General features: G+C 34.9%; 1 protein-coding gene across 1 annotated transcript in view; it reads left to right on the forward strand.

Annotated features, from left to right (window-relative positions):
- LOC150092656 (uncharacterized) overlaps nucleotides 1-27,812 on the forward strand; it is a 95,939-nt gene that overhangs the window by 33,698 nt on the left and 34,429 nt on the right. Inside the window, exons 2-3 of the mRNA XM_090414252.1 lie at nucleotides 293-809; nucleotides 27,708-27,801. Coding sequence (XP_090270378.1) covers nucleotides 293-809; nucleotides 27,708-27,801 — 611 coding nt within the window. The remainder of the gene's footprint in view (nucleotides 1-292; nucleotides 810-27,707; nucleotides 27,802-27,812) is intronic.

The raw sequence follows: 27,812 nt of genomic DNA on the forward strand, positions 1-27,812 counted from the left end.
ACGTTTATTAATCTTCCGCTTGTCGGCGCATTGATGTCTAGTCTTTAGTGCGACCGCGCATCATCGCTCTGACGTCACTTTCAGTGAAGTTGAAACGAACCTCACAGTTGAGCACGTGATTTTGGTTACGTTCTGTATCAGAGAGCATGTTGTTGTTTATGTATCTATTTCAAGTAGTGACTAAGGTGTGAGTTTGTCCTGTAGTGTATGCACGCATGCATTTGGTGTGAATGAGATTAAGAAAAGGTATTATGCTGATAACATTTTAATTATTTTTTCTAATTTGTAATAGGTTAATATGATGATAGGTTGCAAATTATGGTGGTGCATACAGCAGTCAAAATTTCCTGTAAGAGCGTTATTTCACAAATCATTTCATCAATTCGCATTTAGTAAATGTACATCTGGTTTCTGTAGGAAGATAAAAGAACTCCGTTCCAGAAGCATGTTGCATAGCAATAATGGTTGTCATGCTGTTTTCTATGATAATTTCAGAACTGTCTCTACATCAAAGGAGAATTCCAAAATCATCGAAGAATTATTTTCTGAAATGCAAGTAGAAATTCATATTCGTGAAGAACTGTACAGAAAATGGAAAAAAGAGAAAATATTACCAAGCGTACCAGAGGGAGGTTTGACATTTAATGTGAAATATGTGGATACTGGTACAAAATACAGTGAACAAGAGAAAAATGAATCGCCAGTTGTTGTTGCTCTTCACGGATCTCCAGGATCATATAGAGACTTTGCAAATCTGATTACCACACTTAATCAAAATGGAGTAAGAGTAATTGCACCAAACTTTCCAGGTATGGTAATTTCATAATGTATTATTTTGATTTCTTCGGTAAATACCAGTCATATTATTAAGAAGATTATTATTATTATTACGTGACCCTCCCCCTGGCAGTCCAAGGACTCAACGCGGGAGGGCACTCTACTATACTTCGCTAAATGCCGTATCCCCCCCCCCATCCGCGGTCAACCCAGGTCCGAAAATATTAAATGAAAAATTCCAGAAATAAACAATTTATAATTACATTAGCAAAGTGGGGGCTTCGTAAGCTGACCTGAGAGCTTACGAGAATACAATCCTCGGCATCTCCGAGTTAGCTTGCACTACTTGACTTAGGTAGCTAATGCAATTCGGGGATGCCGAAGATTGTATTCTTGTAAGCTCTCAGGTCAACTTCCGAAACTTTAATAGTTTCTACAAACATTCGGCTGTTCAATAATATTGAATCTAATATCCACTTTGCATATGTAAATTTACATCGCCGAAATTGAAGCCTATGGCTCTTTCTTTTAGTAATAGACAATTCATAAGTTTTAAATTGTGCGCAGTTCTGAGTTATTCTCGGTTATATCAGATCGACTATTGAATATCGCAGTGCTTTTGTTCAAGTAACCCTTATTTCACTTAATAATGGTCCCAATATGGCATGAGGCATTATAGAAAATTTTAGAACATCATGGTATTGACACCAAAATCATTAGGATTATTAAATCTCTTTATTCCTCATCTGATATGAGAATTGAAATTAAAAATTACAGCAGTGAAGCGTTCCGGGCAGAACGGGGGGGGGTAAGACAGGGATGTATCTTGTTCCCTCTTCTTTTTAATTGTTTTCTGGAATATGTCATAGATGAAGCTCTTCATGAATATGACACTGGAATAGTAGTTGGCGGACTAAGAATAAATAACTTACGTATTGCAGACGATATCGATCTTCTGGCAGAAAGTGAAGAAGAATTACAAGAGATAGCCAGCCGCGTTTAAGGAACATTAAAAAAAAATATGGATTATACATAAACCTGCAAAAAACAAAAACAATGATAACCTCAAAATCAGACATTGAATTCTTAAAGATACAAATTGGCAATAAACAAATTGAGAATGTAAACAAGTTTACTATCTACGAAGCACCTTGAGTCAAGATGGCTGCTCAAAAACCGACATTAAATACCGAATTGCTAAGGCAACTGTGGCCCTACAGAAGTTAAAACCATTGTGGGGAGATAACAGAATAGCAATCGCAACCAGACTAACACTAATTGACACCTTGGTGAATTCTATCCTCTTGTATGGTTGTGATCCTGGACTTTATTGAGGGAAGATGAGAGGAGACTCCTGTTTCACAGGAGACTTTTGAGAATTCCCTAAACTGCTCACGAAACCAATGAAATGTCTGAAAACTGATTGATTCAATAGACGGGAGAAAAAGGGAAAATATTCTGACAGTCATCAGAAGAAGACAGGTGAAATGGATCGGACATGTGGAGAGGACTAATGGCATTCCAAAGCAAGCACTAGAAGGAATCGTTCCGGGACCAAGGGTTAGGGGCCGACCTCGATTAAAATGGACTCATAACATCAAAAAATGGACAAATTCCTCCCTTTCTCAACTGACATCAAGAACAAGAGACCGAGATGATTGGAGGAGGCTAACAAAGAATATCGCCTACCAGCCATGAATGACCCAATGGTCCATTTAGGACTACGGGAGAGAAGAGAAGAAGAATGGTCCCAAATGCTGGCAATTCGGATATGCCAAAGGTAAGCCATAAAGTGCTTCCTTTTAAGTGAAAATGGTGAAAATTCTCGACTTCATAAAATAATCATCATCATGCTTGTCAAGGATTTAGCCCTAGAGTGACCTTTTCCGGTCTTAGAAGTCATCGTTGAATCTCTTAAGAGGACGTCCTGGTTTTCTTTTTCCTAATGGTTTGGAATTTAAGCCTTGTTTTGGTAATCTTTCTGTTTTCATTCATTTATGTTTATATTTTTTCATTGTTTCTATTACTAATTCCCGGTTTAATTCTTTCATAATTTCTTAATTTCTTTTGTAATAGTATACTTTTGCAGTTTTTCTCATAAATTATATGGAAGTGAAATCTGGACAATAAAACAAAAAGACAAACAAAGATTAATAACAGCTGAAATGAAGTTTGTTTTAACTGTTTAACTGTTTTGGTACGGCTAATGTATACTTTTAATCTGGTTTTTTTGTACAAGTTAGGTTTAAATATAGAGTTAATTACACCTGTTATTTTTAAATATTTTGCAATTTTTAGGTTTATATCTTTTTCATTTTCATATGTAATCATACATCCTAGGTAGTTAAAATGAATTCACCTGTTTCTAAAATCTTATCTATTACTATTTTAGTTCCTACTGGTTCTTGTCCTTTAAAGGCCATCATTTTTTTATTTTTCTGTTGATATTATCATTCCATAATCTTTGACTATTTCATTTAAATTTAAAATAGATTTCTGTAAGTTATCTTCAAAATTTGAATTTATTATTTCATCAGCAAAAAGGAGAGTGTTTAAGTTCACAAAAAGTTTAATACGTTTGTGGAAATTTTTATTTAAATAAATATTAAAAAGAGTTGCCGAAAGGGAGCATCACTGTCAGGTTCCTTAGTTTATTTCTCTCATTCAACTTTCAACTTTATTGGCTTAAAGGGGTGAAGCAGATGCTTTTCATATTCCCTGCTGTCTGATGAGAAAAACTGTGAGAGGAAAAATATTAATGAGCCTGTTGCTCACCCTGAGTGGGCCTGAGGATTAATCATTGAGATTGCAGTTTAAAATAGCTTTTGGTCTTTTGTACTTGGTGTAATCTGTTGCGTCGTAATTTGCAGCTAGTTGAATTAGATTATTAGGATGTACAGATTCTATTGAAAAGAACTTAGTTGCTATAGTCTGCATGAAGGTATAAATATAGGGGACTTCTGTGTCCCAGTGAAGTTGCACAGTGCGTATGAACCATGGTGCGTTCAGGATTATTCTGCACACGTTGTAGTTTGAGGATATTAGTATTAGCAGTATGACTCCAAGCCGGAGAAGCATAGATGAGTATAGGACGAATCATCAATTTATATATAAGTAGTTTGATTCTGGTGCTCAATTTGCTGTTTCTGTTTATTAGAGGTTAGAGCTGTGCAATGATTTTTGATGTCTTTAAACATTGAGACTTTATATGGGAGCTGACAGTCAATTTTCTGTCCAACAATATGCCAAGATATTTGATCTCAGACTGCCAAGGGATTTCTGTGTTAAACAGGAGAACGTGTCCAGTAGGAAGCATTGATCTTCTGGCGAATAGTACGGCTACGCTTTTCTGAGGATTTATTTTGAGTCGCCATTTGGTGAAATATTGTTCAATTATCAGTAGATTTTCTTGCAGTCTTTTGATTGCTAGGTGCGATTTTAAAGGTCTGGCTAATATCGCTGTATCATCCGCATATAACGCTTTAATAGATGACAGAGGGTTGTGCGGAATATCACACATATAAATGGAGAAAAGAGTTGGTGCCAGTAGTGATCCTTGTGGGACACCAGCCAAGATACGTTTTTGTATGGAGAGTGTGCCATTTAACTTAGCTTGCATGCGCCTATCATAGAGGTAGGATCTGATCAGGTGAACCACTTCCAATGGTATTCCAGATGTTATCATTTTATATAGCAAGCCGTAGTGCCAGACTTTGTCGAATGCACATGCTATGTCAAGGAAAACAGCTCCAGTGCATTGACGCCAGTTAAATCCCGTGGTAACATATTCCACCAATGTGTATACTTGTTGTATGGCACTGGAAATTGTCGGAATCCAAATTGCTCCTCAGGAACAATGTTTAATTTGTGCACTAGTTCTTGGAGTCTAGTGAGAATGACTTTCTCGGCAATTTTGCCTGGGTTGGAGATGAGGCTAATTGGTCTGTAGTTTTGAGGTGATCGCGGGTCTTTTCCAGATTTATGGATTGGGATTACATCTGCTAGTTTCCAGTGGGAAGGAAAATATTTGTAGTGTAAGATGGAGTTTATAATGTTAGTCAGATGCACAATAGCTGTGTGGGGTAGTAGTTTTATCACCCTGTTTGTGATTTCATCAGGTCCAGGTTTTTAAGCTTCTTGATTATGTCGTATAATTCTACAGGTGATGTGAATGCAATTTGACTAGAGCATGTGGCAGAAAGTTTGAGCGAAGATCTGACATGTCGATGAACCTTATATATGTGATTGAAGTCGAGATGGTCATATGAGGGTTTGCATTTCTTTTCTAGAGATGTTACTATTGCCTCGGCTTTTGTCTGCGTCGGTATGGATAAGGCCAGTATCTGTTTGGAGAGGAGGAAGAGGTTTGTTTTTATTCTTGATGTTTTTGATAAGATTCCATATGGAGTGATTGTCAGGAGAGATAGAATTCAATTTTCCTTCCCAAATTTGATTTCTGTGCGCTGTGAGGGCATCTCTAACTGCAGAGTTGAATCTGTTCAAGATTCTTTTATCTTGAGGTGCTCGCGTGTTGTGATATCTTTTTCTTGCTCTGTTCGTTTCTCTGATCAAGTTCATAATGTCTTCTGGCAAGTGGTTTGATCTGGGGGTAGTTCTGGAAATAGTTACTGCTGCAACGGCAGTGTTGATTTGTTTAGTTAGATCCTTTATAGCTGTGTCAATTTCCTCTGTGGATTTAATCAAATCAATGGTACAGGACCAATATATTTTTAGAATACTTTGGATAGCTATTCCCAGGGTATATATGAGTGGGGGGGAGGAGACAGGTTCTCCTGGTTTCCCAGCTTGAATAGAATGGGATTGTGGTCAGATGAAAGATCATTTAGAGTTACTACACTGTACTGGAGTCTTACATTCTGTAGGATAGTTATGTCTAGTACATCAGCCCGACCGTATGTGTTTTAATGGGTAGGCGCTATGGGGGCCTGCCACAACCACATTGTTGGATCCAGAGTAGTTAGCGAGGATGTGACCATTTTTATTTGTGGAACGGCTATTCCAGATAGGATGCTTGGCGTTTAAGTCGCCAGCCATGATGACAGGCTCCCTGTTGATCAGTACAGCGTTCAGATCTGAAAACCGTAATGTTTTTTGCGGAGGATTATATGCTGCGAAAATCTTTAGTTTGCCCACCGTGCACGTGGAAATTTCTATGCCTGTAATCTCAAGATTAACGGTGGATGGAATATTTATAGAGTGATGATTGATGTAATTTTTAATGTAAATAGCAGTGCCGCCTCCTCTACAGGATAATCTGTCGGTTCTGTACATCTTGTATCCATTTATTTTGGGATTATCTGATGGTCGGAGATGGGTTTCATTTATCAAGAGTATATCTGGCTGACGTCTTTGGGCGAACTCCTGGAGCTCCAAGATTCTACCTCTTAAACCGTTTGCATTCCATGCTATGATCTGTAAAGAATCTGGTTTTATTTTATTTCTGTTCATGAGTGAGCGTTGAGATAATGACTTGTGTGTCCTTCGGAAATCTATTTGTAGAGCATGGTGAGGGGTTGGATCTGCTAAAATCCAACAGCATATTTGCCAAGGAAGAGGTAATGATAGCTGTCAGATTTGGATGTGATGTTGGCTGTTCCAGGAATGTCTGTTTAGGGCGAGTTACATCCGCTTATGTCCTAGACTGTTGTTTCTGAGTTGTTCTTTTTGGGGCCCTCTGACTTCAACAGATGGGCTTCTGACCCTTTATGTTGATCTTTAGGAGGGTGTGAAGTAGTCTCTGATGTAGGTGTGCTAAGAGAGGAAGAGTATGTTCCTTCTTCTGGTTTTCTATTTCTTGGATTGTGCGCGCATCCTCTGTAGTTGGCAGTGTGAGGACTGCCACAGTTAGCACATTTAACCGGGGTGGATTTTGACTTAGAGCATGTATTTGTTGGGTGGCCGACCCCACATTTTAAGCATTTAAATTCAACCTTACACATTTTCTGGGCATGACCAAACTTCTGACTTCTGTGGCATTGCCCTGTTGAAACCCTTTTCCTTAATGGTTCTGTAGTGATTTTCAGTCCACAGATGGACGTCAGATCATTGTGCTTGTAGGTTTGACTAATCTCTACTAATACCAGTGGCATTGGAGTCCTGTCTCTCCTGGTCATTCTACTGACCTTTACGGGTGGTAAATCTTGCTGGTGTAGATCTGCAGTGATTTCTTCTGTGGAAATATCTTCAGATACACCTCTAATCACTACCTTGAGGTTTTTTTCTGATCCTAGTGAAAAAGTATGGAACTGAATACCTCTGGTATTCAATTCACAGGTTAACCGTCGATAATCCATCACTGTCCTGGGTTGGATTTTAATACTATCTGTGACATTTTTCTCTTGGCTGTATGAGATCTGTAAGTTGTACATCATAGTCCTTAGCGACATCCATTTATTATTTTTTTTTTCACGCAGAATAATCGGGGGTATCCTTTCCCTTGAGGAGGTAGGAGAGTCCGGGATAGGGCCATCTTCTTCCATTCCATCCGCATTGGGTGGTTCAGATGCTGCAGTTTTGCGTTTTTTGCGAGCGCGAACCGCCTGATAATCGGTGTGGTCAGTAAGGAGATTATCCTCAGCAGTTGTTGCTATTTCGCTAGCACTGTCTTGAAGAAGTTATAAGAGTTGAGAGTCATCTGTATCAACTTTTATTTCATGAACCCCAACCTTTCCTGGCCATTTTGTATGAAGCAGATTGCTTACGTGTTTAAATATTGCCAGAAGCTGTTTAAAATTAAGTTCTTCGTACGGTGCATCCACGGTTAGACCCAAGCCTTGTTCTGTGGAGCAGGACATGACTTTCCCTTTCCACAATAATAAGTAGACGATTTCTAATGAAGCAATGAAACAATGGCGATATTAATGGCAGTAGGCCTAGCGTATCGCCCTTATTTTAAAATTTGTTGACTTACCTACTTAGCTGATTCTTTGACCTCTTTAAAAAATAAACCGATTAATTATAGTAGTAACACTATTTACTACTAGTAAATTTACTAGTCAAAATTCCTTGAATCACATTTTGTATCAATTATCAAAATCCCGAATGTCAGACATCATCGCTTTAAGACTCAAATCACCATCTCTCATATATGATAGCTCATGATTTAATCTTATTTGTATTTGATTATTTTCATATATACTTATGATAGCTTTTAGAATATTATTTGGTATTTGTCTTTCTTTTAATATGTTAATTAAATTGCTTAAATAAAATAAAGAATTTAGTATACTTATACCTCTATAACTTTTAAGATAATATCTGCTACCTTTTTTAAAGATAGAGATCACAGTTGCTTTTTATTCCCCATTCTGTTGGTGAGTTACCAGATGAATAGATTTTATTTTAAAATAATAGGAGTCTCTCTTTGAACTTTCTTCCTGCATATTTATGTAATTTTGAACCTAACTCCAGGTGATTTTACATTTCTTGTTTCTTTCAGGCTGATTTCTAATTCTTCTTTAGTTTTTTCATTTTCATTAAATGTTTGCCATTTATCTCTTTTTAAAATAATTATCTGTCCACATTTCTGTATAGAAATGTAGAAATTCTTTTAATTTCAGTTCGGTGTTTAATTTTGCGTTTTCTTTAGTATATTTACTTAAATGTTTCAAAATCTTATATACATTGCGTCTTATTTTATATAAATCATGTTCTTAATTAGAAAAACATTTGTTCCATGATTCTCTGTCTTTTTCTGACTTCTCTTTTAACTATGGCTCTTATTCTTTTATTTTCTATTTCATCTTCTAATCTTTTACTGCTTAACCATTTATGATAGGCTTCTTTTTTCATTTTGATTATTTCTTTGATTGTATCATCCCAGATCTTCAGTTTTTTTTTTCTTTTTATTGAATTTTTTGGTCTTTCCTAAGCTTTCATTTGCTGTTGTATTTAGTATCGTTTTCATATTAAGCCATTCATTTTCTATTAATTCATTTCGTTTTATTTTATCTAAATATTGGTTAATTCTTAGTTCATATAGCCATTGTATATTTGTGTCATTTAATAATCTAGTTTTATAAACAAATGTTTTAAATTTTCTTTCTGTTCTTGTTACTTGTAGCCATCTAAGTGGTAATCTTAATTTTATTTTATCAAGGAAGTGGTCACTACTTATTTCATATTCTCTGTAAACTCTAACATCTAAAGAGAACTTTGTCTTTTCATTTAAGATAAAATAATCTATTATTGATTTCCATCCTCTTGCTTCCCAAGTATATTTATGTATGCCTTTATCTTTATAGAGAGAATTCATATTTTAAGGTTGTTATAAACTACAAAGTCGATCAATTTTTTACTATTCCTGTTTAGAGTATGTTCTCCATATATTCCTATATTATTATTAATTTCGTGTTTCCAATTCTTACATTTAAGTCTCCTGCTAATATCGCATAATCATTTTAATTAATTTTATTATATATATTTTGTAACTGATTATAAAATTTAATATTATCATCTTCTCTTCCTTCTTCTGGGACATATAAACCAATTATTGTTAAATAACCTCTATTTTTATTCTAGTTTCTATTATTCGTTCATTCCATAATTTATAATGTTTTAACTGTTTTGAAAGGGAATCATAAATCCAAATCATAACACCTGCTTGTGCTCTTTGGTCTCTGTCGACTCCAATATATATTACATTAAAATTTTCAGTTCTCATGGTTCCTTTTAATTTCTTTTTTGTTTCAGTGATTACTGCTATTTGAACATTTCTTTTATTTAATATTTGGTCTAATTCTATTTCTTTATATGCTATTCCTCTTACATTCCAGTTTGCTATATATATATATATATATATATATTTTTTTTTTTTATAAGATACTTAGGATGAAATATTACAATTAAATAATTTTCATTGTGGTTTATACGTGTGTTTCTTCTAATTCTAAATATGTATTATATTTTGTCGTTTCCATTTTCTTTTTACCTTTTCCATTCCAGGGTCGTTTTCCATAGATTCATTCTGATTACCTTACGCTGTTGGCTTAAAAGTAGATTACTATTCTCCATTTCGGGTGACTAGCTTAGCGATGGATAGCCTATTGGTAGGGCTGCTACCTTCTGAACTGGCCTTCCAAATTTAAACCCATAGGGTATATTGAAGGGGAAAGAGTAGATTATAGTAGAATACAGTAGAATTATAGTATAGTAGTTTATAGAGGTGATATAGGCCAGAAATGGAAAGACCCCCACAACCCTCGAGTACTCTAATAGCATAAGGATCATAAAATAAGAAGAGTTGGCTGATAAGCCCTTATAAGAAAGATTAAAGCGAGTGGATCTACCTGAAAGTAGAGGAAGAAGAGGATAGATCCAGCTAGGGGATCATGGGAGTGTCACTTCCCTTACAATCAAGATGGTTGGCTCTGTTGGTCAACGAGTCCTTATTCAATATATTCGGACCACCCCACCATATATGTCAAAGATACCTATATATATATATATATATATATATATATATATAGTGGGTTCCCCTATCCGCCACCCAGGGGATGCGCTCTCTAGAAGTTACAGATCCCCCGAAAGTTCATAAAAAATAATAAATAAATAATAATAAAAACGTAAAGCGACAAAGAAATTTTAAGCCACAGGAGGTCAAAATGGTGAGATTCTGGGTCAAACATCCTTTGGCATGGCAATATCAGAATGCACAAGCACCCCTCTCTTATGGTGGAAAGCATTATACAGGATTTAATAGTTAAAATAAAAGTTCTCCAAGTTTTCTGCCTGTGCTTTGCATTGTTCACATTATGCCAATTCTAGTACTAAAACGCGAAAAAATTTAAAACTTTTCATTATCCTTCCTGGTATACACCGAAAACCAAATTATTATATGGCATTCTGTATATTTTTCTGTTACAGTAGTTGATTAAATACAGTCATTGAAATTTAACATCAAATTTGTGTAAAAATGCAACAACGTCATTCCTATTGATGTGGAAATAATCGCTATTTCTTCTAAATTATATTGAACTCCAAATGAATACACCATCATGGATATAAAGTTGAGCAAAAGAATTCCTGCATATAAAAGGGTCATTCCATCAAAATTGACACTGTTCTTTCGCAACCACAAAACTAATCCAAAAATAAACAATAACACTACATACGAGTAACTCACTTCAAATGAACCAAAATATCATTATTACATGACATCTCCAAGGAATCCAAAGACTCATCAAGGGAGGGCACCTACTCTACAACTCTCCACCACTTAATCCACCAACTATAGAGAACCGCCACTACCATCATCACCTACACCAATGCCATCTACTTCCCACTACCACTAGTATTTTTTGTCTGTAAACTGTGTGCGTTCTCGAGGCCAATTTATCTGTATATGGGAGAGAGAGAGAAAACCCTGCTACTTCCGTATGAGATCGGCTAACTCGCCTTCAATTGGGGGGAAAAAAAAAAAAAAATATATATATATATATATAATATATATATATTCTTCCGTTACAACGTGAATTGAACTCCAAGCCTTTTCCAGTCAAAGGGTGCAACGTACAGTCGTTCTTCCAATTGCACTAAGGAGACAAATATGAAAAAGTAACTGACGTGTAAATCTTGTTCCTGCGTTTCTGGTATGTTTTTGATGTTCATTTGTTTGATTAATTGCCTTTAAATGAACAGGTTACGTAAGGATAGTAACACCCAAACTAGTCTACATAGTGATTATAGAAGCATAGGCTATCCTCTTATGGTCATACCCTTTTCATAGGATTATTGCCTGAAGACATCGTTTTTTGATTTGCGAATCCTGATATTTAATCTATAATCACTAAGTGCCTTAGAAAAAGTTTGCGAATTCTTGTAACCGATGTTCATTCTCTGCTATTAGATCACTGGCGAAACAAGTTATGTTTTTTTTTTTTTTTGCCGGAACTGAAATTCAAATACCAGTTTTTCAAAGCTAAGTTTATTATATATTCTAAATAAATGTTAAAACGTGTTTAACGAAAGTATGTAGCCTTGACGCACAAGGCTTGCTGGAGTTGCCATTGATTTATATTAATATTTCTGAGAAATGGTCAAGAGTTTTAATTATTCGTACTATTTTATTATCTATTCCATACTGGTTCAGTATTTTCCCCAATGCTTCATGCTATAAAGAATCGAAGGCGCTTTCTGTGTATCTATAAAATTGTGACATTGTGTTTTATTATGTTCGATATGATTTTCTCCAGTGAGATGTAAATAAATGATTTATTGTGCTCTTGTTTTTACTGAGTCCTGCTTAGTTCTCTGAAGGTATATTTTTTATTTTCTTCGCAATTCTAGAGAGTAAGATTTTAAAGAAAGTTTTGCTTGAATGACCGATTAAATTGATAGTTCTATAATTACTATTCTCATCTTCAAATAATTAATTGCTGCTTCCTCTTCTCCTCTGAAAATAGGGAAGTCTCCTTCATCCAATGGAATTTGTGTTATGTCTTTACGGTTTTGACTATTAAGGCTGCTGTCTTCTGAGAAAAGGTTAGCTGAGCAATCAAGATTTCATCCTTTCTTGTCAAAAGCTTGCCATCGATTAGAAAGGATTTAAGGTTTGATACTTCCATGCATTTTCATCATCAGTTGACCAATTTGTGTGTGAAGGGTTTTGTTAATCTCATCGTTTGAAAAATGCTTCTATAGTTGTTGCTTTGTACTTCTCTTCAATCTTTCCCCATTCATTTAGAATACGTCTTAATGATCCTCAAATGCTATTTTCATGCCTTCCCTCCAGTGTTTGTAAGGGAAAAAATAATCTAGTAACCAATTTTAATCTTTCTATAGCTTATTCCTGTGTTGTTTCATACAAACAAAAAGAAAAAATCCCTTTTCTCATCTTCTGTTTGTTTCTATGGAAATTATGAATCAGGAAGAGAGCTTTTTACTTAAAGTGACAGTAGTTACAACTTCTCATGGTATACACATTCAGGATTCATGGCTGCTTCACTCTATAAATTCAAAATCTCCCCGGGAATGAAGAACTACTTATCTGAGGGAGGGCCTAAAAGTTTATTTAAAAATCCTGAGTGCTCTCTGTTGTACACCGGTTCAACAGAAAGAATGAGGATAGCGACTCCTCTCTTACCGATTTGCTTTATTCTCTAGCACACAGATTTATGAAAGGCAGCATAAAGCACGACTTTATGCTGCCTTTTGTTTTGATACTTCCATGCATACTGTTCATCGAAGCTTTTATTTATAGTTATTACTCATAAACCAGGAACATGTATGCTGCTGTTATTCAACACCAGTTTGCAGTTCAACTATCATCGATCGTCCCTGCTACTGCTACCTTGCGGTATAGACTACCAGCATCAGTGTTTCTCACCAGCTAAAAACTTTTTTTTTTTAAATAAAAACTTCAAACTTCTCGTGTCCTTCAATATCAGTCAGAGTAATAATTGGTCTTCAATCCTTCACTAGAGGGTAGTAATTTTCTGGTATATACCCTCAAGGATTCCATGAAAATTTACCGAAAACAGTTATTTGAAAGACAGTTTAGTGAATAGCAATTCATCGAACGACAATTGATCGAAAAGGCGAATCGTCGAATAAACAATTTAACAAAAGGCAATTCATTGAATAAACAATTCATCGCGCGAGAATTCGTTGAAAATGTAATTGATAGAAAAAACAATTCACCGATAATTTTTCGGTGAATTCTTTCATATTCATCGATAAAGTAATGTTTTTGCGAACTATTGTTTAAAAGTGTTCAACATGACTGTAGGTCTGTAAATGGTGCACACATTAAGTTATACCGAGAGGTAATCAAACTTGTGATATTTTACTTAAATAATATATGTCATATACATTTCTGCTTCAAAATATCATAAAATAATTTCATCGAAAACTGATAAAAACTATTCGCGTCGTAAATGGGATTAGAACCCAGGTCTTTCTGAGTTCTAATCCAGTCTATGACGCGTCAAAGAGCTTCGTTTATACCGATTGAACTACATAGGCTCCACTTTTATTATTACTAGTAATATGTGATGTCTGTACAGCAGTTATTATGGAATAGATTTTATTCAGATTTCATATTTAAAACCTTTACAAAAAAAAAAAAGTCGAACCGTTCCAGTTTTAAGTTCAACTATCTGCTATTAGATCAATGTCATTGGCGAAACTGAGTTTTTTTTTTTTTTCTTTCCCGGAACTGAAATTCAAATACGAGTTTTTCAAGGCTAAGTTGATTATATATATTCTAAATAAATGTTAAAATGTGTTAACGAAAGTATGTAGCCTTGACGCACAAGGCTTGCTGTAGTTGCCATTGATTTCTATTAATATTTCTGAGAAATGATCAAGAGTTTTAATTATTCGTATTATTTTATTATCTATTCCATACTGGTTCAGTATTTTTCCCAATGCTTCATGCTATAGTGAATCGAAGGCGCCTTCTGTATATCTATAAAATTGTGATATAGTATTTTATTATGTTCGATATGATTTTCTCCAGTGAGATGTAAATAAATGATTTATTGTGCTCTTGTTTTTACTGAGTCCTGCTTAGTTCTCTGAAAGTATACTTTTTATTTTCTTCTCAAATCTAGAAAGTAAGATTTTTAAGAAAATTTTGCTTGAATGGCTCAATAAATTGATAGTTCTAATTACTATTCCCATCTTAAAATAATTAATTGCTGCTTCCTCTTCTCCTCTGAAAATAGGGAAGTCTCCTTCATCCAATGGAATTTGTATTATGTCTTTACGGTTTTGACTATTGAGGCTGCTGTCTTCTGAGAAAAAGTTAGCTGAACAATCAAGATTTCATCCTTTCCAGTCAAAAGCTTGCCATCGACTAGAAAGGATTTAGGGTTTGATACTTCCAGGCATTTTCATCATCAGTTGACTAATTTGTGTGTGAAGGGTTTTGTTAATCTCATCGTTTGGAAAACGCTTCTATAGTTGTTGTACTTTGTACTTGTACTTCCTCTTCGATCTTTCCCCATTAATTCAGAATACGTCTTAGTGATCCTCAAATGCTATTTTCATGCAATCCCTCCAGTGTTTGTAAGGGAAAAAATAATCTAGTAGCCAATTTTAATCTTTCTATAGCTCATTCCTGTGTTGTTTCATACAAACAAACAAAATAAATTCTCCTTTTATGATCTTCTGTTTGTTTCCATGAAAATCATCATCAAGAAGATAGCTTTTTACTTAAAGTCAGTGCAGTCGACAGGGTGTGGCATAGAGGCAGCCTAACTCACGGCACCGCTTAATTAAGGGCGCTCGTTCAGCCATATTGCAATAGGCGCCGTATTAGGGCAACAAGATATCATTATTATTATTGTTATTATTATTTTGACACCTCCAGGGAGTCCAGCTAATCGAGGGAGAGTGTGCCGACAGCATTGAACAATTGGCCCCTTCCAACTACTAACCACGCTCAAACTTACTTAACTGAGCCATTAGTAGCAGAGGCTCTACCAATCGACCAACTTTTACATCTGATGTAGATGCAATAGATTTATTTGAAGAATTAAAAATTCACTCAAAAATAATACAAGAGAAAATTGGTCCTCACCAAATTTTATTATATATATAACCAAAATCTTGTAGAAATTTATCCCAACGTAATCACTGCTCTAAGGATATTGTTAACAATTCTTCTTAGCGTAGCAAGTGCGGAAAGAGGTATTTCCAAACTTAAACTGATTAAAAATAATTTGCGAACAGCAGTGACACAAGAAAGATTGGTTGATCTATCAGCTATATCGATGGAGGTGGGAATAGCTTATAATTTAAATTTAGAAGAACTTATAAATAGTTCTACTTGTGTGATATCCCCGTAGAACAAACATTTAATTAATATTATTACGTACTGTAATTGTTTTGCATTAATGTTTCTCTTATAATAAAAAGAAAATAGTAATTGGAAATTTTCGTATATGTTTGTCTTCTAATCCAACAGGGGGGATATTTAATTGTTTGCCTCAGGGCGCGATCTGATCTGGCGATGATCCTGCATAAAGTGACAGTAGTTACAACTTCTCATGGTATACACATTCAGGATTCATGGCTGCTTCACTGTATAAATCCAAAATCTCCCCGGCAATGAAAAATTGCGTATCTGAGGGAGCGCCTAAAAGTTTATTTAAAAATCCTGAGTGCTCTCTGTTGTACACCTGTTCAACAGAAAGAATGAGGATAGCGACTCCTCTCTTACCGATTGATTTGCTTTATTCTCTAGCACACAGTTTTATGAAAGGCAGCATAAAGCACAACTTTATGCTGCCTTTTGTTTTGATACTTCCATGCATACAGTTCATCGTAGCTTTTATTTATAGTTATTACTCATAAACCAGGAACATGTATGCTGCTGTTATTCAACACCAGTTTGCAGTCCAACTATCATCGTTCGTCCCTGCTACTGCTACCTTGCGGTATAGACTACCAGCATCAGTGTTTCTCACCAGCTAAAAACGTTTTTTTTTTTTTTTTTTAATTAAAAACTTCAAACTTCTCGTATCCTTCCAGATCAGTCAGAGTAATAATTGGTCTTCAATCCTTCACTAGAGGGTAGTAGTTTTATGGTATATACCCTCAAGGATTCCATGAAAATTTACCCAAAACAGTTATTCGAAAGACAGTTTATGGAATGGCAATTCATCGAACGACAATTGATCGAAAAGGCGAATCGTCGAATAAACAATTTAACAAAAGGCAATTCATTGAATAAACAATTCATTGCGCGAGAATTCGTTGAAAATGTAATTGATAGAAAAAACAATTCACCGATAATTTTTCGGTGAATTCTTTCATATTCATCGATAAAGTAATGTTTTTGCGAACTATTGTTTAAAAGTGTTCAACATGACTGTAGGGCTGTAAATGGTGCAGACATTAAGTTACACCGAGAGGTAATCAAACTTGTGATATTTTACTTTGATAATATATGTCATATACATTTCTGCTTCAAAATATCATAAAATAATTTCATCGAAAACTGATAAAAACTATTCGCGTCGTAAATGGGATTAGAACCCAGGTCTTTCTGAGTTCTAATCCCGTCTATGACGCGTCAAAGAGCTTCGTTTATACCGATTGAACTACATAGGCTCCATTTTTATTATTACTAGCAATATGTGATATCTGTACAGCAGTTATTAATGAATAGATTTTATTCAGATTTGGTATCTGAAACTTTTACAAAAAAAAAAAAAAAAAAAATATGGAACCGTTCCAGTTTTAAGTTCAACTATCTGCTATTAGATCAATGTCATTGGCGAAAACGAAGTTATTGTTTTTTTTTGTTTTTTTTTTGCTGGAATTCAAATACCACTTTTTCAAGGCTAAGTTGATTATATATTCAAAATAGATGTTAGATGTGTTGACGAAAGTATGTAGCCTTGATGCACAAGGCTTGCTGTAGTTGCCATTGATTTCTATTAATATTTCTGAGAAATGGGCAAGAGTTTTAATTAGTCGTACTATTTTATTATCTATTCCATACTAGTTCAGTATTTTTCACAATCTTCATGCTATAGTGAATCGAAGGCGCCTTCTGTATATCTATAAAATTGTGACATGGTATTTTATTATATTCGATATGATTTTCTCCAGTGATGACACAGCTATACTAACCAGATCTATTAAACCGCATCTTGTCACCAAGAAACTGCTAGAAAACCTGCTGAAACTAGAGCACTGGTTCTCCAATTGGAGACTGCAAGGAAATCCTCAGAAGAGCATCGATATGCTTTTCATTAAAAACTCAATATCTCCTAAAGAAGACATCTTCCTATTTAATATCAAAATTCCATGGAGAGCAGAAGCCAAATATCTCGGTGTGTACTGCTGGACAGAAAACTAACCTTCAGTCCACATACAAAAGCCTCATGTACAAAGGCATCAAAAGTCATAGCACAGCTTTCCCCTCTTATCAATAGGAACGGTAAGCTGGATACCAAAATCAAATTGTTCCTCTATCAGTTGATGATTCGTCCCATTATTACTTATGCGTCCCCAGCCTGGAGCCACACTTCAAGCACAAATATCCTTAAACTGCAGAGAGTGCAAAACAAATGCCTAAGCATGATTTTAAATGGGCCATGGTATATCAGAAATGTTCAACTTCATCGGACACAAATATCCCTTATATCTACTCTTTCCTGCAATCTTTAACAGTGAAGTTCTTCTCAACATCGTCCTCACATCCAAATGAACTAGTACAACAAGCAGCAAATTATGATGAATTAGATTTCTTCAAATTCAAATTTAGGAGACCTAAGGCCATCCTAATTCCTAACAAGGATCTATAACTCGCACTCACTCGGGCAGAGCACTTAGCTCATAAACTTTTCCCTACACAGTAAGTAACCTTATCAGATAGCAGGGATTATAAAAGCATTTTGCTTCACCCTTATAGACTAAAGTTTTGCGAGTTATTATTATTTATTTTTTTTTTGCGTAAGTGGTCATTGAGACGTAATTATTTTGTTGTATTTTAGAACATTATTTTATAAGCGTACGTACTGTTTCATTATGAAAATAGTGATTTATCTCTAGACAATAAATTTCGTTCTACCTAATTTTTTCACAAACAGTAGTCAGACTAAAATTAAAGCTCACAAATTTTTATATAGTAACTGTAAATTTCATCCAGCCAGACCGGAATTACTAATATCCTTTCGAAACGTTTTTACGAAAATGTTATAATAAAAGTGATCCAGTTGGAATAAAACTGAACCGCGCAAACAACTTCAAATTCCACTAAGTCAGAGTGTTATTGTAATATATAATTTCAACACGTTGTTCCTTTACAGCTTCGAATATAGTTGAACTTAAAACTGGGACGGTTCGACATTTTTTTTTGTAAAAGTTTCAGATACCAAATCTGAGTAAAATCCATTTCATAATCACTACTGTAGGGAAATCACGTATTACTAGTAATAATAACAATGGAGTCTATGTAGTTCACTCGGTATAAACGAAGCTCTTTGATGCGTCATAGACGGGATTAGAACCCAGAAAGACCTGGACTCTAATCCCATTTGTGACACGAATAATTTTTATCATCTTCCTCTTCAAGTGAAGGCACGTTACACATGTAATACATGAAACGCATATGCTTACTGAAAGGAAAATAAAAATTGCCACACACATCTACATAACATATTATAAAGTGAATATCATGCTAAGGTTTGATTGCATCACCGTCACAAGTTATTCCAATAAAAACTGTAGTTCTTTTTTGATAAATGCACTTCATATGCACCTTACAATTCATTTTTTGCAAACTGTTCATTCGATGAATTATGATTTTTCGATGATTTATTTATTTATTTATTTATTTTTATTAACTGTTGTTAAATAAACTGTCTTTCAGTAAATTGTTATTCATTAAATTGTTTTTAATGAATTTTCTGGATATACCAGAAAGTATAAAAAAAAATTATAATTGTCTAGCACAATGAATACTTTATAATTACTTTTCTATCAATCAAGAGGCTTTCTTCCAAATTTGGTTTATTATTTGTTAGGATATGATCAATTGTTACTATTCTACTTTTCCAATGCCACACACACACGCACCATATATAGTTTGATTTTCTCTGGGTATTTTTCCTATCATTTTTGCTTCAAATACCTGTTTTACTAGCCTCCTATCCTCTGCTATTTATGTAACCAAGCCATTTAGGTAAGCACTGTTTATGTATTCCCCTGAATATCAGTAATAACAGGTTATTTTCTAGTATCTTCATTTTTTAATATGATCAATGCCTTCTGTTCACCCTCCCCTGCCTTCAATTAACACCCATGGTTTTTATCAGAACTTGCGTTAACTCTAGTTTTTAATCTTTGATCTATTTCATTTCTAACCCTACTCTTAGATTCAAAAATTAAAATTCTTTAAACACCATCTTATATATTTCTAGCTGAGTGTTTTTGGCATATTTCTTTCTTGTTCTATATAAACTTATTCAGTTGCTTCCTGCTATACTACTCCTTTCATTATCTGTTTTTCATGTTTAATTTGCTGTCTTCATTAAAAATTTCCAAATAATTAAATGTCTATGTTTTTGCTCTCGAAAAATTCATAAAAGGGAAGGCTGTTCCACACAGTTGTAGTATATAGAATGAAGAAGAGGAAAAATTTATCCTCGGTGCATAGGAATTGAACTGAAGAGACATTATAGTTGCTGAGTGTTGGTGCTGGAAGTTTTTGTAATTTGTGTAATACAAAATCTGTCAATAAGAGAAATACAATTTATTGTCATCAGCAAAACTATTTTTGCTGAATACATTTACAGTTAGCTAAAGAAAGAAAGTAGGTGGAAAGACAGAGCCTTATGATATTTCTGCATGAAATGCAGAGTTTATGAATAAAGATTCATGCACAATTCATTTTAGAAATTATGGACTTTACAACCGTGTTATAACTATTTTAATTTCCCGACGTTTCGATCTTCATATTAAGATCATCATCTGGAGTATATACAAGGACAAGCTGAGTTACATTGCACACAATAAACTAAAGAAACGATGATTTGATCACAGGTTATTCTACTGGCATCACCTCTAGTGAAAAAAAAATTACAGCTTAATTATTTAGAAACTACATCAAAGCTAAATTCTGTTTAACATAACATGAGAAAAACGTTATTTTTTATATATATATAGATAGACTTCTTTCAATAATAATGTCCTATTTTATCAATTACAATTGTTATTTTTAATTTAGGATTCTGGATTATCTACAGTCCTGTTTATAGTTAACTCTTGGAGAGAGAGGTTCCGTGGGTAGAATATGTGCCTTCCATATGCTTGGGATTTTTAGACCATCATTATTGTTCAGATTGGGGGTGGTTGATAAGAATCTAACAGGCTTCCTTAAATTTACGTTCATACCACGTTTTCGTGTGATGTAAACAACTGATGCTTTTCCAGTCAATTCTATGTAGAGTGTTCAGGGGATGATCAGAAAGGCCAGCTTCACCATAGTTATTATATTTAATGTGTCGTTTATGTTCCTTTTGTCTGATAGGAATTGTGCGTCCTGTTTCTCCTATATATGTATATTACAGGTGCAATAAATACGGTATACTCCGGGGTGGGCCAGCGGAAGGAGTGGATCTTTGGATGAGTTGAGCAAGCTTTTTAATTTTGCAGGAGGTTTAAAGATGGCTTTGAGGTTGTATTTTTGATTCTGTTTATTTCATCTGATGTCCCTTTAATATGAGGAATGGTTATAGTTTTATTGTAGTCTGGTTTATCTTTGTTTTTTATTAAGGTCTTAGAGAATTTTGTTAATAGTGTTTTGGCTGTAGTCATTTTTTAAAAAGGTATTGCTGATAACTTTAAATTTGTCTTTCAGCGCACGTTCATTGGAGCAGATCTTCAAAGCCCTGTATTTTAGAGTATTAATGACACCTAGTTTTTGTGTTGGGTGGTGGTAGGAGTTTATGTGTATATATTGGCCGGTATGTGTTGGTTTCTGGTAAACAGTGAAGGATAGATCGCCAGAAGGAAGACGTGTGACAAGTGTATCTAGAAATGGAAGTGTGTTCTGTTTTTCAATCTCAATTGTGAACTGTATGTGTTTGTGTTGTTTGTTAAGGTGGCCAAGAAAAGTGTCTAGTTCTGGCGGCCACGGGGCCAGATCGCAAAAGCATCATCAACGTATCTAAGCCAGACTTTGGGTTTTAAAGGAGAGAGGAATCTAGAACATGTTGCTCAAAATGTTCCATATAGAAGTTTGCAATGGGGGGGGGATAATGTAGATAGAAAGCGTTTTGCCATACAAAATAATCAGAACGTAATACATGCGCAAAGAACGCTGTGATATCTGGAGGGAATTTGTTCTGTAAAAGAAGAATTGTGTCATTGATTGGGACATTCGTAAAGAGGGCAGAGACGTCAAAACTGATTAATAAATCATCTTTTTCTAATGTAATGTCTTTATGTTTATGAAGTGTTGTGGGTTTCTAATATAGGAGGGAGAATGACCCCAACTCCTTGAATGTTGTCGCTAATTTCTTGGCTAAGTAATAATTCGGTTTCTTTTTCCCCACTAGAGGTCATGCCAGTAGAATAACCTGTGATCAAATCACTGTTTCTTTAGCTTATCGTGTATAATGTAACTCAGCTTATCCTTATATATTTGTATATACTCCAGATGAAGATCGTAACGTCAGGAAATTAAAATAGTTATTTATAACACGGTTGTAAAGTCCATAATTTCTAAAACGAATGCTGATCACCGTGCAACACTAAAAGAAAAGATTCATGCACAATTACATCTCTGTAACTATAGAGAAAGAAGGCAGCCCAGTTACAAAACAGTCCATAGCATAGGACTCATTTAGGTCTTTTTCCAAACCATGAGGTATGTGAAGAGCAACTACTTAAATTTCTCAAGTTTTTTGTGACTTGCATCCAAAGGTAGATTATTTAAGAAAGGAAGGTCCTTTGAAGAATCCATACTACCGATGTGTTGTTTTTTCCATATACAGAATTGAAGTAAGAGCAGTAGGTCAGTAAACTGATAGTAAAGATTTGTGATTCTTTTATGGAGTAGGTTGGATATGGGCTAATTTCTACATGATAAATAACAGTGAATTAGAGCATGAAAAGATAGCACAAGTCAACTCTGGAGCACACAGCTTTAGAACAATTGCAAAAATGCCATAGGATCACTAATGTGATCCTATTCACATCAAGTTCGGAAGAGACTTTTTTGGTATCTAGAGAGAACAACATTCTGATTGCTTGTTCCCCCTCAAAAAAAAAAAAAAAATCAAAGGGGAATGCTGAATGTTTCAATTTAATAGTAGGGAGATAATTACTAAAATTATCATTGTGGGAATCAGAAGTAAAGTAAGAAGCCAGGTTTTCTTCTCCATTTATGTAAGTAACAGTGCACCAAAACCATCAGAAGACAAAAGTAATAGAAGCAGTGGTGCACTCAGGATTTAATCTTGGAGGGGGCCCGAGCACTCAAGATTTAATCTTGATGGAGGGGGGGGGGGGACGAGTTGAGTAGACGATTTACGAATACACACTACACATTGCATACGACCTATGACTGAGCATCTGCAGTGATCGCCAATACATGAAAAGTAGTATAGAAATAGAAGACACAACATAAATTTAAAAAAAAAAAAAAAAAGAATTTTAATTAGGAAGAGGTTTTTGGAAAATTTTCTAGTGTTTATTTCCTTTTTCTTTGGGGGGATAGGGCCCCTTGGCCCCCTCCCTGGGTGCGCCACTGAATAGAAGCAGGGTTGGACAAAAGTTATCAAGAAAGCATAATGTATTTTCCTGCATTTGGTTCCTTCAGCTGTTTTTGAATGCGTTTGATAATTTTATTTGGAAATATTTTGAACTTTAGTATAAGTGGAATAGGATGATGGACCTTTGATGAAAGCCATCTAAAATCAAGTGAATGAATGAATGAATACCTAATAATAATTGTTTCAGTGAACCATTCAGTGCAAATACTTGGATGATCAGAATATTGAAAATAGTCATTCAAACGGAAATGAAGCATCCAAATCACAAATGTCATACCACCCTGGTATTCTTCTAGTGTCAGGTGATTACATGGATGAGATCACATAGTACTAATTGAGTATTGTTTCATGGAAAAAGAAATCACTGCCAGGTTGTGAAATGAATTTCCTAGAAGACAAACACATCCACAGCAAACTTAGAAGGTATTCATTGGTAAGGAAGAGATTAAGAATGCTTGCAGAGTGGTTGAGACTATTTAGTATTTTAGTAGTTGCGAGAACAATTTGTGAGGAATAATACATATGGAAAATCTTTCATTAGAATTATTATTATTATTCAGAACCTTCATGGAGTCATAAGACTCATTGTGGGAGGCCCATCTTAAACAACACAAAGCACACAAAACAATCTTAAATGGTACAGTCTGTCATATGATTTCTTCAATTCATTCACTGTTCTTGCTCTTGTCACTCTATCAGGTGTCACATTCCATTGTCCAACCACCCTCCATTCAATAAAATCCTCTTACTCTTCTCCTCCGTTCGTCACTTCCTGGAATGACCACTTGTCCTTGCTCTTTCCTCTTACTCTATGAAAGCATTCCCAATTAACCCTGTAACTACCTCTCAACAATTTAAATGTCTCGATCATATCACCTCTCCTTCTATATACCAAACTGCAGTCCACATGCCTGTCTGTCCTCAAAGCTAACATTGTACAGTCCTAATATCATTTTTGTTATATGCCTTTGCACTTTCTTCAAGGTTATCCTTTCCCCTTCAAATCCTGGCAACAAAATCTGAGCACAATAATTCAAACTGGTCTGATCAGGGCTTAATACGATGGAATTACCACTCTTCTCTCTGCTGGTCAACATTCACCTCATTATTATTATTATTATCATCATCATCTCAAGACTCCATGGAGTCGAAGACTCATCTAGACTCATCTTTTGTCATAAACACAGTTCATCATACTGCACCTTAAACATTCAAATTCTCTGCAGATGCCACGCTCTCAGGTAAGGCATTCTAATTGTTCGCAACTCTGAATGCAAAAAAAAACTGTCTCTCACTCCTTCCTTATACAGCTTCCAGGGATGATCTGTGGTTGACCCCTGATCTTCCACTGTTCTCTCCAACACTGATCTTATAAAAATACCTTACTAACTTATAGGTCTCTATCATATCACCCCTCTTCCTCCTATCCACTGAACTCTATAAATTGCAGCTTCTCAACTTTTCTTCATATTCGACATTCCAAAGATCAGAAACTACCTTAGTCAGTCACCTCTGGACCCTTTCCAACATCTCTTCATTCTTTTGAAAACCCGGTGACCAAATTTGTGCACAGTAGTCCATATGTGGCCTAATCAAAGCCCTGTACAATGGAACAAGAATCTCCTAACTTCTACAAGTCAGTGTCCTCTGCATCATTCCCAGAATTCTTTTCTGTTGTCTTCACAATTTTGGGAATGTGTCCCCTAAATTCAGATCCTTATCCATTATCGCCCCAAGATCTATTTCCTCCACCTCCAACAATATATCTCCACCAAGCATAAATTCTATATTCCATCTTTGTTTCCCAAATTTTAAAACCTTACATTTTGCAACATTGAACTCGCATCCCCATTCCTGCGCCCATTCATTCAATTTATTCAATTCTTGTAAGGCCACAACATCTTCTCTACTCTTTAGTTCGTTCCAACTTTACATCATCTGCAAACAACTGAATATTCCCATCCAAATCTTTGAAAATATCATTAATATACTTTCCTCTTCTGGGATATTGCTCCCCCATACACAACTAGCTGATACCTATCAGATAGCTAGTCTCTGATCCAATGCACTAATCTAATATCCAACCCTATCCAACTAGGATCCAGAATTGGATTGACAACAATGGTATTATCTTTGATGGACAGCATGAATTTGCTAAAGGGAGGTCATGTTTTAGTAACCTACTTACTTATTACAATAAGGTGACTGCTTACTTGGACAGAGGAGGGGATACGCAGTAGTATACTTAGATTTTGCAAAGGCTTTTGATAATTACCAAATGATAAGTCGATAGTCAACCTAGAGCAGCAGTCCTCTGGGTTACCTTCATTACATTTTCAATATGTCCCCTAAACTTAAAGTTTCTATCAATCATCACCCTAAGATCCCTTACCTTTATCCACTTCTTTTAGTACAGTTCCTCCAACAAAGTATGCAGCCTCCCATCAATGGATCCCAAACTCCAAAACCTTCCATTTAGTTACATTAAACTGGTACCTACAATCATTTCTCCATCTGTCTAGCTTATTCAAATCCTCCTAAAGGGCTACCACATAGGTGCTATTACTAAGTTATCTGTAAACAACTGATTATTATATCCCTACAATCCATTGACAATATCTCTGAATAAAGGTTAGACAGTATGGCTTCTATGCTCCACGTGTTTCTATTTTTTTACTTTTGTGTAACTGTTCATACATGTTTTGGTTTTAGTTGTGTAATAGTTCGTGTTTATCCCTTATTGTATTTTTGTTGTTGTTGTTGTTGTTGTTGTTTTAACCCAGAAGAAGCCACTAGCATATGTGGCAAAATGAGCATATAAGATTTAACTATCTATATTATCACAACCTATTAAACCTAGTGTCAGTTATCTTTTATCACATTCAATTTTTGGTCAAAAAATCTACATACTCATTATGTAATTGCATATATAATTATAATAATAAATATTCTTAATCTTTGATTTTTTACAATTTTTTTTTCACCAGAGATCAGGCCAGTAGTGTTAACAGTTGACCAAATTTGTGTGACTTATTATTATTATTTGTGACACCTCCAACGAGTCCAAAGACTCATCGCAGGAGGATACCTACTGTACAACTCTCCATCTCCACTACAACACAGAACCTCTACTACCAATCACCTACATCAATGCCATCTACTGCCCATAATCACCACCACAGCTAGTATTTTTTTGTCTGTAAATTGTGTGTGTGTTCTGAAGAGCCGATTTGTTTGTATGCGGGATATAAAACCTAAGTTTCTGGGAGAAAAAAATCTTGCTACCTCCGTATGAGATCAGCTAATATCCATATGATACCACCTACTTTGGTATCATCTGCAAATTTTGATATTAAACTTTTAATTCCATTTTCAATATCAATGATAAAAATTAAGAATGACAACGGATATTGTCATTCTTAATTTTTAGAATTAAGAATGACAATGACAATCCCCCCCCCACAAGGAATTTCACTAGTTCTGGTCTAATTATACCCTTAATGTTGTTGGAACTTTTTGCCTTTTGTTTATTTATGCTCTCTCATTTAATCTGTTTTGAAAAAGTCCATCATAATCAGAATTGTTGCCTGCTTTGTAACATATCCTACTCTTCAAGTTGAATTCTTAAGTTTAATGTTGTACCAAATAGAATAATGTGATCAGAATGAATTATCATTAAGTCAAAATTTTTACATAAAAATGCAGCTTTCATTATTATTATTACGTGACACCTCCAGGGAGTCCAAGGACTCATCAAGGGAGGGTACCCACTCCACAAGTCTCCATTTCCATCACTCAATCCACCAACTAGAGCGAACCACATCATCTATACCAATGCCGCCATCCACCACCACCACTGGTATTTTCAAAGACAATGACAAACATCCATGTCCACAGTGGGATTCGAACCTGCGGTCTTTTGGCTGGAGAGCGGATACGCTAACCACTTGGCCAACCAGGCCAGCAAAAAAAAAAGCTTTTTATGAATTACACAACTTCCTGCTCCCTATGTTCTCACCTTTGCTGTCTATAAGTTCCATAAGTTCCATATTCAATTTCAGTGTCCTGAACCGATATATCTGAATTTGCTCTATTGATAATTAGCTCCAATTTGTGATATTTGTTAATTAAGCCTCTAGCGAATACACAAAGGCATGTATATGATCCCTGTTTGAAGCAGCAAGAGAAAGAGATGGATAAGGAATGCAGAAATATTGTATCAGCATAATTGGCTACCCATCCTTGATAATGTGATAATAGATTTTTTGATTGGAATTAATAATTTCAGTATTGATTATTTTAATAATAAATATACTTTTTTGCTAATTATTGTTTATTATTCCCTTATAGATAGTAACATATGTTTGCCACAAGGCTTCTGATCTGGATCTTTTCATATATTTTGATACTTGTATTTTGTGGTTTATAGTTTGATACAGACACAACAATTATTCTGGAAGATAAAGAAAATGCAAAAGTCATACAGAAGTTGAAATGTCAAATGATATACCTTAGTTATCCTAGATGTCTAATTCATCCATAATTCAAACAATACAGCAATTTAGTTGTCATTTTGTCATAATTTTGATTTGAACTACCACTGTTAACTTCTGAAAAAATATTATATATATATTTTTTTTTTCTCTCTATTTCTGATTAATCAATGATTTTCAGACTTCACAGTCTACAAACCAGGTATATTTCACTTCTCTACTTGGGAAAAAGCAGAATATATAAAAGAATTTCTAAAGAAAATAAATATTCCAAAGTAGGTATAGA

The sequence above is a fragment of the Typopeltis vanoorti genome, chromosome 25 (assembly GCF_054136105.1).
Source record: "Typopeltis vanoorti isolate ZY-2024b chromosome 25, IOZ_Tvanoo_1.0, whole genome shotgun sequence".
In the NCBI taxonomy this organism is placed as follows: Eukaryota; Metazoa; Arthropoda; class Arachnida; order Uropygi; family Thelyphonidae; genus Typopeltis; species Typopeltis vanoorti.